The 17,405-nt window shown below is 39.8% G+C and overlaps 1 protein-coding gene across 1 annotated transcript; it reads left to right on the top strand.

Annotated features, from left to right (window-relative positions):
• The first annotated feature begins 3,139 nt into the window (after positions 1-3,139).
• LOC132780273 (beta-crystallin B2) lies at positions 3,140-11,461 on the top strand. Its single transcript, XM_067473160.1, has 6 exons — positions 3,140-3,386; positions 7,011-7,070; positions 8,252-8,370; positions 8,466-8,598; positions 9,692-9,834; positions 11,065-11,461. Exons 2-6 carry the CDS (start codon positions 7,032-7,034, stop codon positions 11,231-11,233), a joined length of 603 nt encoding a protein of 200 aa, XP_067329261.1. The 5' UTR covers positions 3,140-3,386; positions 7,011-7,031; the 3' UTR covers positions 11,234-11,461.
• The last annotated feature ends 5,944 nt before the right edge of the window (positions 11,462-17,405 follow it).

Genomic DNA, 17,405 nt, shown 5'->3' with positions numbered 1-17,405 from the left:
CAACAAATGCTACGTTCAGCAAAGGACAAGAGGGATCCTCTCACCTCTGCAAGAGTCTTCCATATTCCATGCAGCTGTGGACAAGTCTACATAGGGACCACCAAACATAGAATTGCCCAAAAATGAATCAAGGAACACGAAAGGCACAGCAGACTGATTCAACCGAAGAAGTCAGCCATAACAGAGCACCTGATGAACCACCTGGACACAGGATATTATCTGAGAAGACAGAAATGCTGGACTGCTCTCACAACCACCAAGTCAGGCTACACAGAGAAGCCATTGAAGTCCACAAGCATATGGACAATTTCAACAGAAAGGAAGAAACAATAAAAATGAACAAAATCTCTAAACTCTAAACTCATAACACTAAATAAAGAAAGGGGAGCTCCAGACAAGAAAAAATCAGGGCCAGCTAATTACCTCCCAACAAAGGACTCCGCCAGGCAGTAAGAAGCCACACCTTGAAAAAGTGGTAGGCCATTAAATGATAATCAAGGTGGCCAATTGCTACATTCCTACTTGCCTTCAACTGACAAGAGTTCTTTCTCCCACCCTGGATGTTATTCAGCAGATATATGAATCCCATTTTCCTAGTTTCCAACAGACCTCACAACCTCTGAGGATGCCTGACATAGAAGTGATATTGAGCAAGAATTTAGGGGTTGTTGCCAGGAGGCAGAGACCAATCAGGCCCACCCAAGAGAGTCTGTTCACCCTGGTGAGACAGAAAGAAGCACCAACGAATTTTCCCTGATTTTTCCCAATAAAAGTCTCACCAAGTTGAAGAAAAGCCACCGAGTTGTCTTTTATTTCGTCCCAGCTGGTACGGATACCAAAGCCTGACATGTTTTGCAAGGCAGAACAGTCCATTTTTATAGAGAAACAGAGCTGTAAAATTCTAATTTCCCGCCCCCCGCCCCCTTTGCCGGCTTCTTGCTGATTGGTTGGAGTCATCAGCTGGAGGGGAGGCATGACCAGTTCAGGCGCATCTCAGCCAATGGGAAAGCCAGAGCCGCTTCGGCTTCTCAGCCAATAGGGAGCGAGGAGGCTGTCCGAGCGAGAAACAATGAACCGGGAGGAAAAGATGAGTAGATTAAAATGACTTATTGTTTTGTCCAATTGCCAGCGATAAACCTGAGAGTCCTCAAGCTAGCCTGGCATTGTTTCATGCAGGTAAAATAAACATTTGTGGTTGGCGTGGATGCTAAGCCCTGGTAATCTCCAGTCCCTGGGTATGGGATCAATTGATGTTATCTGGTCTTTGGTTTTGGCCGAAGGTATGAAGACAAAGAGTGAGGCCGTTGGGGACATCCAAATCTTCCTGAAAGCAGGATGTCCCCTTTGTGAAGAATGATTAAATCATCATGTGGCACTTCCTTCAGGTGGCCATGCTCTTAAGCCTGGTGGTATAACCTATTGTATTGTCCATGCAAGAAGTTTCTGTTGAGTCCTTTCAGTTAGGGAAAAATCTACCTCAGGAAATGAAAACATTTTCCTGAGATTTTGATATGCTGGGGTCATGAAGAGGTGGCATTTCATATTTTATACAGATACATACATGGGGTTCATAAGTCATACATTCATAAAGAGGGAAAAGAATTCATAGCAACCCATCCCATCCACCAAAAGTCAATTGAAAGTCAAGAAAAATCATAGCGGAAATTCATGAGGCTTGGGGGAAAAGTTTCCAAAAAGTTTTAAAAGTTCATCAAAAGTTGATCAAAGTTCAATAAAAGTTTTCAGAATCTATGAGGGCAAAACAGGAAGGTTCCCAGAGTTGACTGAGTTCCTATAGGAATGATTGCAAGCGCTGGAGGTCGGGATCCATGTCTGGGAGTGGAGAAAACTACAGATCTCATCTCACCAAAGACCAGGATGGTCTGTCTGTTCCCCGGGGGTCCCAAGGGGTGACTGTGGCAGGTTCCCCAGGTCAACAGGCTCTTTGGCATTAACAAGATGGCAGTGGCAACGTCGTGGCAGCAGGGAGCCTGCTGGGCTCCATGTTGAGGTTTAGGGTGCAAACAAGGTTATTCCCGGGGCGGAGAGCGAAAGCAAGATAGCCATTAGTCTTGAAATTAGCCTAGGAGAAGAATGACACCGATTTTGGAGCGATCCGTTGACCCGCGGATACGGGGACGAGATGGGTTTCCGTATCCGCGGTTCAGAGGAATGCAGTTTCGGCCTCCCCGGGATGCGAGAATCAGCTGCCTGCAGCCTGGGAGAGAGAAAGTTCCTGCAGAAAAGAGTTTGGAGGCAGTAAAGGACACAAAGTAGAACTAAGGAGAGGAAAAATTACAATCAATTGATACTTTATTAGGGAATTTGTTACAATGTTAGGTTGAGGGGAAGAAAGCAAGGCAGAAAAAGGGTCTTTGGTTGAAGCTGCTGCTGTGGCCTCATTCCCATTGGTGTTGGCCCAAACAGGCAACGAAGAAATGCAGAACTCCCTGCTGCAGGTCAGATCAGCTTGAAGGCAGGGAGTCCTGGGTTGTTCCTTCTCAGAAGCAGGCAAAACATCAGGAGAGAATGCTTCTGGAACATGGCCATGCAGCCTGGAAAACTTACAGCAACCCATATAGTATTTATTATTTAATATTTAATATATACCAGCTTGGGTACCTGGCAGTGCCTGCGTTATTTGAGGAAGGCCTTGTTTGTTTTGGGGTGAAAAGTCATATCATTTAGTAAATTAGTAACACTATTTATTAAGAAAAATCCAGTCTTTGATTGATTTTTTTTATGAATCAGAAAATACATAACGATGTGGGTGAACTACAATTCCCAGAATTGTGGGTCAATCCTCAACACATGCTGCCAGTATTTATAGTTGTCCAAGTTGGGTCTGTGTGCCAAATTTGGTCTGAATCCAAAGTTGGTTGGATTCAGTGCTGTCTGAATTCAGGTGAACTGCAACTCCCAGATGCCCAAGGCAATCGCTCCCAAACTCCACTTGCATTCACAATTGGGCATTTTGGGTCTGTGTGCCATGTTTGGTCCAGAAAATCTCTCTGCGTCCGCATGGCTGACCAATCTGGTCCAATTGCAAGGCCAGCAGTGGGCAGAGTCCCAAACGCCTGGAAGGCTTCTCCCTTTTATGCATGAGCTATTATTATTATTATGGCCTTTAGATCCGGGCTGGGCATTCGTCTTTCTGCTGACGCTTCCTGCGGCCTTCCTTTTGTGCCTTTCCTGCTTCGCTTTGCAGAAATGGCCCGTTTGCGGCTGACGTGGCCTCCACTTGCATTCCGCCTCTAATCCCCATTGAAACCAGTCGGTCACACGATTTCCCATTGAAACAACACAAATCTCCCTATAAATGCCCGCTTTGGGGCTCTTTGCAAATCCAAGGCAACCCATAATCAGGCCAGATTCAGGTGCAGCTGGTAAGACCCATGACATGTTACATTCATTTAATTTGATTTAATTAGATTTTTTAATTATTTTATTAAATATTATTTTAATATTTTATTATTTTATTTTATTAAATTGTATTATTTTAGCATATTTTATTATTATCTTTGCAAATCCAGGGCAACCCATAATAAGAATCAGGACAGATTCAGGTGCAGCTGGTAAGACCAGTGGCATATTATATTATATTAATTGAATCTTTAATATTTCTATTATTTTATTTTATTTTTTTATTAATTTTATTATTTTTATTTTATTAGTATATTTTTATTTTATTCAATTATATTATTGAAGTTTTATTATATATTATTATTACCTTTGCAAATATATTATCAAACAATAATTAGGCTAGGTTCGAGTGCAGCTGGTAAGACTGGTGGCATATTATATTAATTATGTTATATTATATCATATTTTCTATTATTTTATTTTATTATTTTATTTTACTAGTATATTATTATATTCTATTATTTTTATTATATTTTATGATTATCTTTGCAAATATATTATCTACCAATAATCAGGCCAGGTTCAGGTGCAGCTGGTAAGAGCAATATCATATCATATAATATTAATATTATTATTATTAGTTTATTATTTAGACTTTTTGTTCATTCTACTTTTTCAAATATTAGTATATTATTTTCCTGATTATTTTATTATATTATTTAGATTTTTCATTCATCTTTTGCATATATATTATTATTATATTTTATTTTATTATTTAGACTGGCATTTGCACTTTTTGTTTTAACGTATTATTTATTATTTTTATTATATTTTATTTTAATATGTTATTATTTTATTTATTTTATATCATATATTAATATTATTTATTTTATTTTAAGATTTATTATTTTTTTATTATTTCGTTCTGTTTGCAAAAGAGAACCCCTCCCCAAGTTCCTTATTTCTGAGGAATATTTATTTGTTTGTTACAGTATTTATATTCTGCCCTTTTCACCTCGAAGGGGACTCAGAGCTGATCACAGAACATATATATAGGCAAACATTCAATGTCGATTATACACTGACAAGACAGACAACTGTAGATAGATACAAGTATATATAGGCTTTTCCCATCTTTGGCATCTTGGAGGCTGTGCTTGGTTCTGGCCACCGGGGGGTGATGTTGCTCCACTTTCCCAGCCAAAGAGCTTTTTCATAAACTTCCTCTTTGATCGAATCACTGACATTTTTCTGGCGTTTCCTTATGGGTGCCTTAAATACCTCCCTGCTTAAGCAGTACCTATTTATCTACTTACATTTGCTTTTGAACCACTAGGTAGGCAGAATGCCAGGAGCTCACCCCGACTCGGGCTTCGAACTGTCAACCTTTTGATTGGCAAGACTTACTTAATCTGCTGTGCGAATGTTGTAGTTCAGCCCATGATTGTGGCTGATGCCAATGTTAATGTGGGCATGGATCATGGGAACTCTGGACCTGTGAGTCCACATGAGGTTTTAAGTCCTGAAAATGATCAGTGTGTGTCTCCAGCAGTTAGTGATGTTGACATTCCAAAGAGTTGCCAAGGTGGTGCAGAGGAAAAGAGTTCAGAGACTGAAATCCCAGGTGCAAATAATAATTAGTTGGAAGATAATGAGCTGGTTGATAGGAGATTTAGTTTTCGTAAACTTCGGGCTGCTCAGTTAACCTGCTGTGCTAAAGCCCAACCTTAATATATTAATAAAATATATATTACTAATTTTATTTTATTTTAATATATTATTTATTTTATTATTTTATTTATTTTCTAGCATAGTAAAGGTAAAGGTTTCCCCTGATATTGAGTCTAGTAATGTCCGACTCTGGGATGGTGGTGCTCATCTCCATTTCTAAGCCAAAGAGCCGGCATTGTCTGTAGACACCTCCAAGGTCATGTGGCCACTGGCATGACTGCATGGAGCACTGTTACCTTCCTGCCAGAGGGGTACCTATTGATCTACTCACATTTGCATGTTTTTGAATTGCTAGGTTGGCAGAAGTTGGGGCTAACAGAGAGAGCTCATCCGCTCCTCGGATTCGAACTGCCAACCTTTCGGTCAGCAAGTTCAGCAGCTCACTGGTTTAACCAGCTGTGCCACCAGGGGGCCCCATCCATAATTCTATCATCTATCCATTCATTCATTCATCTGTCTATCTATCTATCTATCTATCTATCTATCTATTTATCTATCTACCTACCTATCTATTGATCTATCTAACCATCTATGTATGTAATGGGACCTGAAGGTAGGCTTCTCTTAGGTCTATCACTCTATCTATCAGTCAATCAGTCAATCAATCAATCAATCAATCAATCAATATCTCCATCTATCCATCTATCTATCTATCTACCTACCTATCTATTGATCTATCTAATCATCTATGTATGTAATGGGACCTGAAGGTAGGCTTCTCTTAGGTCTATCACTCTATCTATCAGTCAATCAATCAATCAATATCTCCATCTATCCATCCATATATCCATCTATTGCGACTTATTTATTTATTTTATTTATTTATTAATCAATTTTATATACCACCACTCCCGAAGGCTCGGAGCGGTTTACAATATACATATGCGATACAGTATATTTAAAATCAAAGACTTGAAGATAGGCATCTCTTAGATCCATCACTCTATCATCTATCTATCTATCTATCTATCTATCTATCTATCTACTCATCTTTCCATCTATTCACTTCCTTAATTCCAAGAAATATCATATATTCATATTATGTTTTATTTTATTTTACTATATTGTTTTATAACACAATATATTATTATAGATTTTATTATTATTTTATTCACCAATAGCATATTATATTAATTTTAATAATTTAATTGAAATATATTTAACTAATTTTATTATTTATTTATTTTTTAATTATTTTCTATTCTATTTTGCAGTGACCCCTTTTATTTGCAAAATCTGCCTTTGCAAAAGAGAATCCTCTTTTCGCAAATATTACATTGTTGTAACTCTTGTTATATTAGTTTGAACCTCCATTCATTCTGTTTGCAAGAGTATTCTCTGCATTTTTTTTGCAAAATAATACATTATTATTATTATTATTATTATTATTATTATTATTATTAAGATCCTCCATTCTACTTTGCAATGGTCCTTGTTACTTGCAAAATCTGTATTTGCAACCATTGCAAATGCAGATTTTGCAAATAAAGTCTTTTGAAGTCTTTTCTTTTTGCAAATGTTATATATATATATACACACACACACACACATACATACACACACACATACATTGCAACTTTTTTGAATAATAAGGCATTTTTTGCAATGCAATATTTTATATTAATATTATTGCAAAATCTAGGTTGCAAGTAAGGCTTTTTTGCAAACATTATTAGTATTGTTATTATGTTCATATTTGCAACAACTACATTTGCAAAATCGAACCCTCCTTTTGCCTGTTGTGCATATATAATAATATAATAATAAGCATTGCAATGGCAGATATAATAAAGTTTTTGCAATGCAAGATTATATTATTTATATTATTTGCAAATGCTTATTTGTATTTATATCATTTGCAAACTTTATCGATATTTGTTTGGCAATTAATGTGAGTTTAACTCTTTCTCTTAAAGGGCCAGTCCTCCTATTTCACCATGGCTTCGGATCACCAAGCAGCGAAGCAAGGCAGCAAGGTCAGACCTGAATTCGACCTAATGCAAATTATATAATATAATATAATATAATAATAAAATAAAATAATTCAACAACACAATGTAGTATAATAAAACAACAATATCTATTATTATCATTATCATTCTTATTATTGCTATTATTAAATTCAGGCTCCATGGAAAACAATATTATTATGCATTATTATATATTATATAACATTTTATTCATATACTTATTTATATTATATTATTTTTGCATTTATTATTATTAGTAGTATATATATTTCATGTATTATAATTATGTTATATATTATATTACTATTATTATATTATTTAGCATGTATTATGATATTTCTTGCTACAATTATTATTATTATTTCATTCAGGAAGGGTGTGGCTTCTTGGAAAATAATATTTTATAATAATATAATAACAAATACATAATTTTTTTTGTCGTGTCAGGAGCGACTTGAGAAACTGCAAGTCGCTTCTGGTGTGAGAGAATTGGCCGTCTGCAAGGACGTTGCCCAGGGGACGCCCAGATGATTTGATGTTTTTATCATCCTTGTGGGAGGCTTCTCTTATGTCCCCACATGAGGAGCTGGAGCTGATAGAGGAAGCTCATCCGCCTCTCCCTGGATTCGAACCTGCGACCTGTCGGTCTTCAGTCCTGCCGGCACAGGGGTTTAACCCACTGCGCCACGGGGGCTCCTTTTAAATACATAATTATAACTAATAATGTAACAAAATATTTTTATAAAATAATATAACAAATACATTGTAATTAATATAATAGCAATATGACATATTTTTATATTATACTATTATTAATATTAGAATAATAATAATATAACAAATATAATATTAATATTATTTTATATCACAACATAATAATATATAATATTATGTTATTATTTATTATTATATTAATATTATATATATTATTTTATGTATTATTGTATTATAGAATATAATATTATTATGTTACATTATATATTACATTATATTATTATATCTGATTATTATATTAAGATTATATTATATTATATGGTATTATTATATCTGATTATAATATATAATATAATATAATATATATTTTATATATTCTTGTATTATATTATATTAATTTTTATATATTATATATGATCATTCTATTCTATTCTATTATTATTATATCTGATTATGGATTCTCTTGCGTGCAGATCATGGTCTTTGAGCAGGAGAACTTCCAGGGCCGCTGCCATGAGCTGAATGCGGCTTGCCCCAACCTCAAGGAGGCTGGTCTCGACAAAGTTGGATCCATCCTGGTCTATTCTGGGCCGTATGTTCATTCATCCCATTCATTCATTCCATTTGTCAGCTCTGGATTTTCAGTCTGAACTGCAACCCAATGTTATTTGTGTTTGCTATTCCCAGGTGGGTGGGCTACGAGCAGCCGAATTGCAAAGGAGAGCAGTTTGTATTTGAGAAGGGAGAGTACCCACGGTGGGACTCTTGGACCAACAGCCGCCGCTCAGACTCCGTCTGGGCATTGAGGCCCATCAAAGTGGTACGAAAGATAGTATTATTATTATTATTATTATTATTATTATTATTATACATAGACGATCTAAGCTTGTATAGAAGAAGATGCTCATGTATGTGGATGACTTCATAATACATTATTGTTGTTGTTGTTGTTATTATTATGTATACTATTTTATTATGATTTATTTCATTATTATATTGTACTAGCTGTCCCCTGCCACGCATTGCTGTGGCCCACATGGGGGTTCTGTGTGGGAGGTTTGGCCCAATTTTATCGTTTGTGGGGTTCAGAATGCTCTGTGATTGTAGGTGAACTATAAATCCCAGTAACTACAACTCCCAAATGTCAGGATTCTATTTTCTCCAAACTCCACCAGTGTTCACATTTGGGCATATTGAGTATTTGTGTAGAGTTTGGTTCAGATCCATCATTGTTTGAGTGCACAGTGATCTCTGGATGTAGGTGAACTACAACTCCAAAACTAAAGGACACTGCCCACCAAACTCTTCCAGGTGAACTATAAATCCCAGCAACTACAATTCCTGAATGTCAAGATTCTATTTTCCCAAACTCTACCAGTGTTCACATTTGGATATATTGAGTATTAGTGTAGAGTTTGGTCTAGATCCATCATTGTTTGAGTCCACAGTGCTGTCTGGATGTAGGTGAACTACAACTCCCAAACTCAACGTCAATGCCCACCAAACCCTTCTAGTGTTTTCTGTTGGTCATGGGAGTTCTGTATGCCACGTTTGGTTCAATTCCATCATTGGTGGAGTTCAGAATGCTCTTTGATTGTGGGTGAACTATAAATCCCAGCATCTACAACTCTCAAATGACAAAATCAATTTTTTTGAGTGGAGAACATACATTGGGTTGTTAGGTGTATCGTGTCCAAATTTGATGCCAATTCATCCAGGGGTTTTGGAGTTCTGTGGATACCACAAACGAACATAACATTTTAATTTATATCGATACAGATAAATATTGTATATTATTTTATATATATACATAAATATGGATAATATATAATACATAATATTATTATCATCATATATAGTATATTATTATGATATTGCATTGATTATATCAATTTAATAATCTGATTCAATAGGACAGCCAGGACCACAAGATTGTGCTGTACGAAAACCCCAGCTTCACCGGGAAGAAGATTGAGATCATTGACGACGATGTGCCCAGCTTCCACGCCCATGGTTACCAGGAGAAGGTCTCCTCTGTGCGCGTGCAGAGTGGAACGTGAGTCTACATCTATCTATAGATATATATAAATGCTCTGTGCATAATGAGTGGCTTAAAAACAGAAAAACTACGGGGCCAAATGACCCCAAATTTGGCAACAAAACTCCTCACAATCCAAGGAGTGACCATCACTGGAAAAAAAACCCCACAAAAATACCTATAAATTCAAAAAAGGAAGAATACAACACACTTCCCTTGCCCCCCTCACGCTGAGGACAGAGAATGAGGGTTCCGCAGCAGCAGCGGCAGCAATGGTTGCTGCTGCCTGCATGTCTCTCGGCCCCTAACTAACACTAAGGCAAGGGATCAAAGGGCAGAGGCTGAGGAGGAGAGAGAAGGGGGAAGGAAAAAAGAGGGAGGAAGACCACACTTTGTGCACACACTCTGACTCTTTGTGTCCCACACACACACTCCCACAGCACAAGGAGGAAGGTGCCATGATGGGGGTAACAGGGACACACGAAACTGACACTGCTTGGAAAGGAGCCCCAAAAACCATCCAGCCCAACCTCATTTGGCAGTAAAGGAAGACACCATCAAAGCCCTCACAACAGATGGCCAACCAGTTGGAAGGGAGCCTTAAAGGCCATCCGGTGCAAACCCCCCTTCCTTCCCTTTTTCTACTTCTCTTCCTTCTCCTTCCCTCCCTTCCCTTCCTCCCTTTTTTTCCTTACTTTTTCTCCTCCCCTCACCAGCTACATCCTCCTTTATTAAATCTACAGTGCGGGCGGTGCTTCCTAATGTAATAATAATAATAATAATAATAATATACTAATAAAATAATAATAATAATGTATACATAATATAATAATAATGAATAAATAATATAAATTATAATAGACAGGAAAGCTTAGAGAAGACAATTATGCTGGGGAAAATGGAAGGAAAAAGGAAAAGGGGCCGACCAAGGGCAAGATGGATGGATGGCATCCTTGAAGTGACTGGATTGACTCTGAAGGATCTGGGGGAGGAGACGGCCGACAGGGAGCTCTGGCGTGGGCTGGTCCATGAGGTCACGAAGAGTCAGAAATGACTGAACGAATGAACAACAACAAGAATATAATAATAATGATGAAATAATAATAATAATAATAATAATAATAATAATAATAATAATAATAGAATATCATAAGATAGTACTTCATTACCTTGGTCTTGTGCTTGTACCTCTCTACCTCTGGCATGTGGTGTTTCCTAATGGGTCTTTGCATTGCCTTTCCTCTGCAGTTGGGTGGGCTACCAGTATCCCGGGTACCGCGGATACCAATACCTGTTTGAGAAGGGTGACTACAAGGACTCGGCCGACTTTGGGGCGCAACAGCCACAAGTCCAGTCTGTGCGCCGCATCCGAGACATGCAGTGGCACCAGCGTGGCGCCTTCCACCCCGCATCCTAAATGGACCACCACAGGAACAGGAACAACAGCAACACCGTCAACAACGACCACACTATAGTATTATTATTATATTATTATTTAAAATAATAATAATATTATATAACTCTCTGATAGCGCTGCCCCCGTTGAGCTGCTACTACTTACTACAAAGAAAGAAAGGAAGGAAGAAAGAAGAAAAGTGGAAAATAAATAATAATAAATAATAAAAGTAAATAATAAACAGCTTCACTTTTTGTTGCTTTATTTATTTATTTGCGGGGATGGAGATATACAATAGTTGGATTGAATATGGAATATAATTTAATATTTTATACTAATATTTTACACTAATAATATAATATATTTTATATTAATGTAATATAATATTAATATAATATCTATATTATAGTAACATAATATAATATTTAATATAACAATATATAATATATTTAATATAATATTGTATATTAATATAAATATATCATATTGCTATTTAATAATAATATAATAGAACATAAATATATTATATAGTATTAATAGAATATGGTATAATAATTTGTGTAATATTAACATTTCATAGAATCAAAGAGTTGGAAGAGACCTCATGGGCCATCCAGTCCAACCCCATTCTGCCAAGAAGCAGGAATATTGCATTCAAATCACCCCTGACAGATGGCCATCCAGCCTCTGTTTAAAAGCTTCCAAAGAAGGAGCCTCCACCACACTCCGGGGCAGAGAGTTCCACTGCTGAACGGCTCTCACAGTCAGGAAGTTCTTCATATACTATATTTTACATCAATATTTTATATTAATGTAATGTAATATTAATAGAATATATTGATATTTTATAATAATATAATATTATGACAATATAATATTTTGTATAAATATAATGCAATATTAATATAATATTGATATTTTAAAATATAATACATTTTATTAGAATAATAGAGCTGGAAAATCACATTCAAAGCACCCCTGACAGATGGCCATCCAGCCTCTGCTTAGAAGCCTCTAAAGAAGGAGCCTCCACCACACTCCGGGGCAGAGAGTTCCACTGCTGAACTGCTCTCACACTCAGAAAGTTCTTCCTAATGTATTGTCGAAGGCTTTCATGGCTGGAATCACTGGGTTGTTGTAGGTTTTTCCAGGCTATATGGCCATGTTCTGGAGGCATTTTCTCCTGACGTTTCGCTTGCGTTTATGGCAGGCGAAACGTCAGGAGGATGCTTGCCTCTGAGGATGCTTGTCATAGACGCAGGAGAAAATGCCTCTTGAACATGGCCATATAGCCCAGAAAAACCTACAACAACCCAGTTCTTCCTCATGTTTAGGTGGAATCTCCTTTCTTGTAGTTTGAAGCCATTGTTCCGCATCCTAGTCTCCAGGGCAGCAGAAAACAAGCTTGCTCCCTCTTCCCTATGACTAACAAAATTAAAAAGTAAAAATAATAACAAAATAATAAAATAACAAAAAATACAATAGAAAATAATAATAATAATAATACTCCCAGATTCCGAGGGCAATCACCCCCAAACTCTGCTTGTATTCACAGTTGGGCATGTTGGGTCTGTGTGCCAAGTTTGGTCCAGATCCGTCATTGGTGGGGTTCAGAGTGCTCTGAGTGCAGTGTGAACTACAATCACCACGTGTGTAGGTCAGTCTCCCCACAAACACCTCTAGTATGTTCCGTTCGTCACTGGATTCAAAGTGTGGTCCAGATTCATCACTGACGGGGTTCATAGTGCTCTGGATGCAGGGTGCATTATAACTCCCACGTGGTTGGGTCAGTTCCTCAAACCCCTCCAGTATGTTCTCTTGGTCATGGGGATTTTGTGTCCCAAGTTTGGTCTAGGCTAATCATTCGTGGGGGTCACAGTGGTCTGTGGAAGTGGGTGAAGGTACTGCAAATCTCATCATTTGTGGTCCATTCTCCTCCAATCCACATCAAGACGTAAAATGGGTCATTGGGGGGGGGGTATGTGTGGCAAGTTTGGTCAAGGTCCATCATTCGTGGGGGTCGCAGTGGTCTGTGGAAGTGGGTGAAGGTACTGCAAATCTCATCATTTGTGGTCCATCCTCCTCCAATCCACATCAAGACGTAAAATGGGTCATGGGGGGGGGGGTATGTGTGGCAAGTTTGGTCAAGGTCCATCATTCGTGGGGGTCGCAGTGGTCTGTGGAAGTGGGTGAAGGTACTGCAAATCTCATCATTTGTGGTCCATCCTCCTCCAATCCACATCAAGACGTAAAATGGGTCATGGGGGGGGGTATGTGTGGCAAGTTTGGTCAAGGTCCATCATTCGTGGGGGTCGCAGTGGTCTGTGGAAGTGGGTGAAGGTACTGCAAATCTCATCATTTGTGGTCCATCCTCCTCCAATCCACATCAAGACGTAAAATGGGTCATGGGGGGGGGGTATGTGTGGCAAGTTTGGTCAAGGTCCATCATTCGTGGGGGTCGCAGTGGTCTGTGGAAGTGGGTGAAGGTACTGCAAATCTCATCATTTGTGGTCCATCCTCCTCCAATCCACATCAAGACGTAAAATGGGTCATTGGGGGGGGGGGGTATGTGTGGCAAGTTTGGTCAAGGTCCATCATTCAGGGGGTCGCAGTGGTTTCAGGAAGTGAGCGAAAGTAGTGCAAGTCCCAACATCCATGGCAAGTGTGGACCAGATCTGTCCTTGGTTGGGTTCACAGTGCTCTCTGGATGTTGCTGAACTGCAACTCCTATAAATCTGTTTGGGTATCAGCCAGCATGCCAACGACTTAAATCAAGAAATAGTTTTCTAAGATCTACAGAGACACTCGCCAGAACCTCAGCAAGCGAGAGTCCAAAAGTGGCAGGCTCAAACCCAGAACCTCAACCAATGGCTGATACCAAATGAGAGACTCCCCCACATACAAATTTTCACTTTATTATATGTACTAGCTTTGGGACCCAGCAGTGTCAGGGTTATTTATGTATTTGTATTTATTTATTTATTTGCAGTATTTATATTCTACCCTTCTCACCCCACAGGGGACTCAGGGTGGATTACAGTGTACATATACATGGCAAACATTCAATGCCATAGACATACAACATATATAGACAAACAGTCAGAGGCTATTTAACATTCCAACTTTTTCTGGCCACCAGGGGAGCTGTCGCTTCACCGTCCATCTGCAACACCGATGAAGTACTCCCTCATTCCCCACATGCTTACTGGAGATTTTTATGACCTCATAAATTAGTTAAATTAGCCTCCCCACATAAGTGGTACCTAAATTTCCTACTTGATAGATGCAACTGTCTTTCAGGCTGCAAAGGTCGACAACAAGCTACACAAATTGGTCAGATGCTCACTACGACCTGGGCTGGCTTCGAACTCATGACCTTTCGGTCAGTAGTGATCTTAATGCAGCTGACTCCCAGCCAGCTGAGCCACAGTCCTGGGAAGATGGTTATTATTGTTTTGGGGTGTTAGGTTTAGTAATATGTAATGATAGTTTTTAAGATATGCAGATGATACCACTTTGATGGCCGAAAGTGAGGAGGAGCTGAGGAGCCTTCTCACCAAGGTGAAAGAAGAAAGTGCAAAAGCTGGGTTGCAGCTAAACATCCATAAAACCAGGATGATGGCCACCAGACTGATTGATAACTGGCAAATAGAGGGAGAAAATGTGGAGGCAGCGACAGGGTTTGCATTTCTAGGGAAGATGGCGACGCACTAGCCACTACTGAGATAAGCTCCGTGATATGCTCCTGAAAATAGATGCTTTCCCTGAAATCTCCCAGGATTTATAACCCAAAATTACAGCCAAGGGTAAGAAAAGATCCTGGATCAGCCCCAGCAATGGGACAGGGTCCCATAAATTACCAAAGGCACAGAAACAGATGAGAATGGATGCTTACCTTCCAAACTCCTCAGATATAGTAGCAACAACAACAGGAACTGTGAGTAACGGAGCACCGATAACACCTTCAATAAACTCACTTAATGTGGGTTCCCCCCTCTCTGACCGGGAGTCAAACCCAGGACAAATGCAAGAGGGTGATGGAGATAATGGTCGTTTGAGCTCCCCGGGGTGCAGCCCCTCCCTAGACCATGATATGCAGAAATATCAGAAGATATGCTTGCTGTCAGTGGAATCAATTATGGTGATTTTGGACAGGCTGGGTCAAATCTCACACCAAATCCAAAGGCTAATTGACTTGCAACCCCCCCCCCCACCCCCACCAGTGTTTTCAAGGGGTTGGGTCTGCAGAGACACCCAGGCGCTCACATGCGGACGCTCCTCCGACCCCAGCCGCTGTCAGCGCCTTATGATACTGTAAACCATCGCCTCCTCCTAAGAAAAATGTATAATATCACAAAGGATTACCACCTCACCCGCTTCATAGGAAACCTGCTACAAAACAGGAGCTTTTTTGTTGAGTTCCAGGGCCAGAGAAGCAGATGGCGGAAACAGAAGAACGGCCTGCCTCAGGGGAGCGTGCTTGCTCCATCCATGTTCAACATCTACACAAATGACCAGCCACTGCCAGAAGGGACAGAGAGTTTCATCTATGCTGATGATCGTGCCATCACTGCTCAAGCAGGGAGCTTTGAGATGGTTGAACAGAAGCTCTCCGAAGCTCTAGGTGCTCTTACTGCCTATTACAGGGAAAACCAGCTGATCCCCAACCCATCTAAAACACAGACATGCGCTTTTCATCTTAAGAATACACAAGCATCTTGAGCTCTGAGGATGACCTGGGAAGGAATCCCACTGGAGCATTGCAGCGCACCCAAATACCTGGGAGTCACTCTGGATCGTGCTCTGACCTACAAGAAGCACTGCCTGAACATCAAGCAAAAAGTGGGCGCTAGAAACAATACCATACGAAAGCTGACTGGCACAACCTGGGGATCACAACCAGATACAGTGAAGACATCTGCCCTTGCGCTGTGCTACTCTGCTGCTGAGTACGCATGCCCAGTAGATGTGGCTCTTAATGAAACATGCCGCATTATCACGGGGTGTATGCACCCAACACCACTGGAGAAATTACACTGTTTAGCCGGTATTGCACCACCTGACATCTGCCGGGGAGTAGCAGCCAAGAGTGAAAGGACCAAGGCAGTGACATCTCCGGCCCACCCTCTGTTTGGGTATCAGCCAGTACGCCAAGGACTTAAATCTAGAAATAGTTTTCTAAGATCTACAGAGACACTCGCCGGAACACCTCAGCAAGCAAGAATCCAAAAGTGGCAAACTAAAATCCGGAAGCTCAATCAATGGCTGATACCAGATGAAAGACTCCCCCCCCCCCCCCTGGGCACACAGGACTGGGCGACTTGGAAGGTGCTGAACAGACTGCGCTCTGGCACCACGAGATGCAGAGCCAACCTTCAGAAATGGGGCCACAAAGTGGAATCCACGACATGCGAGCGTGGAGAGGAGCAAACCACTGACCACTTACTGCAACGCAACCTGAGCCCTGCCACATGCACCATGGAGGACCTCCTTGCAGCAACACCAGAGGCACTCCAAGTGGCCAGATACTGGTCAAAGGACATTTAATAGAATACCAGGTCTGCAAACTTTGTGTTCTGTTTGTTTGTTTTTAATGCATTACAACTGTTTTGGTTCACTCCTGACATAAATAAATAAATTTTAATGATAAATCATGATCTAAAATTCTAAACGTGTATGTATGTATGTATGTATGTATGTATGTGTGTGTGTGTATATATATATATATATATAAATATGTTGTTGTTGTTCATTTGTTCAGTTGTCTCCGACTCTTTGTGACCTCATGGACCAGCCCACGCCAGAGCTCCCTGTCGGCCGTCACCACCCCCAGCTCCTTCAAGGTCAGTCCAGTCACTTCATCCATCTTGCCCTTGGTCGGCCCCTCTTCCTTTTGCCTTCCACTTTCCCCAGCATCATTGTCTTCTCCAGGCTTTGCTGTCTCCTCATGATGTGGCCAAAGTACTTCAACTTTGTCTCTAGTATCCTTCCCTCCAGTGAGCAGTCGGGCTTTATTTCCTGGAGGATGGACTGGTTGGATCTTCTCGCAGTCCAAGGCACTCTCAGCACTTTCCTCCAACACCACAGCTCAAAAGCATCGATCTTCCTTCGCTCAGCCTTCCCTAAGGTCCAGCTCTCACATCCGTAGGTGACTACAGGGAATACCATGGCTTTGACTAGGCAGATCTTTGTT

The sequence above is a fragment of the Anolis sagrei genome, chromosome X (genome assembly GCF_037176765.1).
Source record: "Anolis sagrei isolate rAnoSag1 chromosome X, rAnoSag1.mat, whole genome shotgun sequence".
Lineage (NCBI taxonomy): Eukaryota > Metazoa > Chordata > Lepidosauria > Squamata > Dactyloidae > Anolis > Anolis sagrei.
This window is presented reverse-complemented; position numbering and strand designations above follow the sequence as displayed.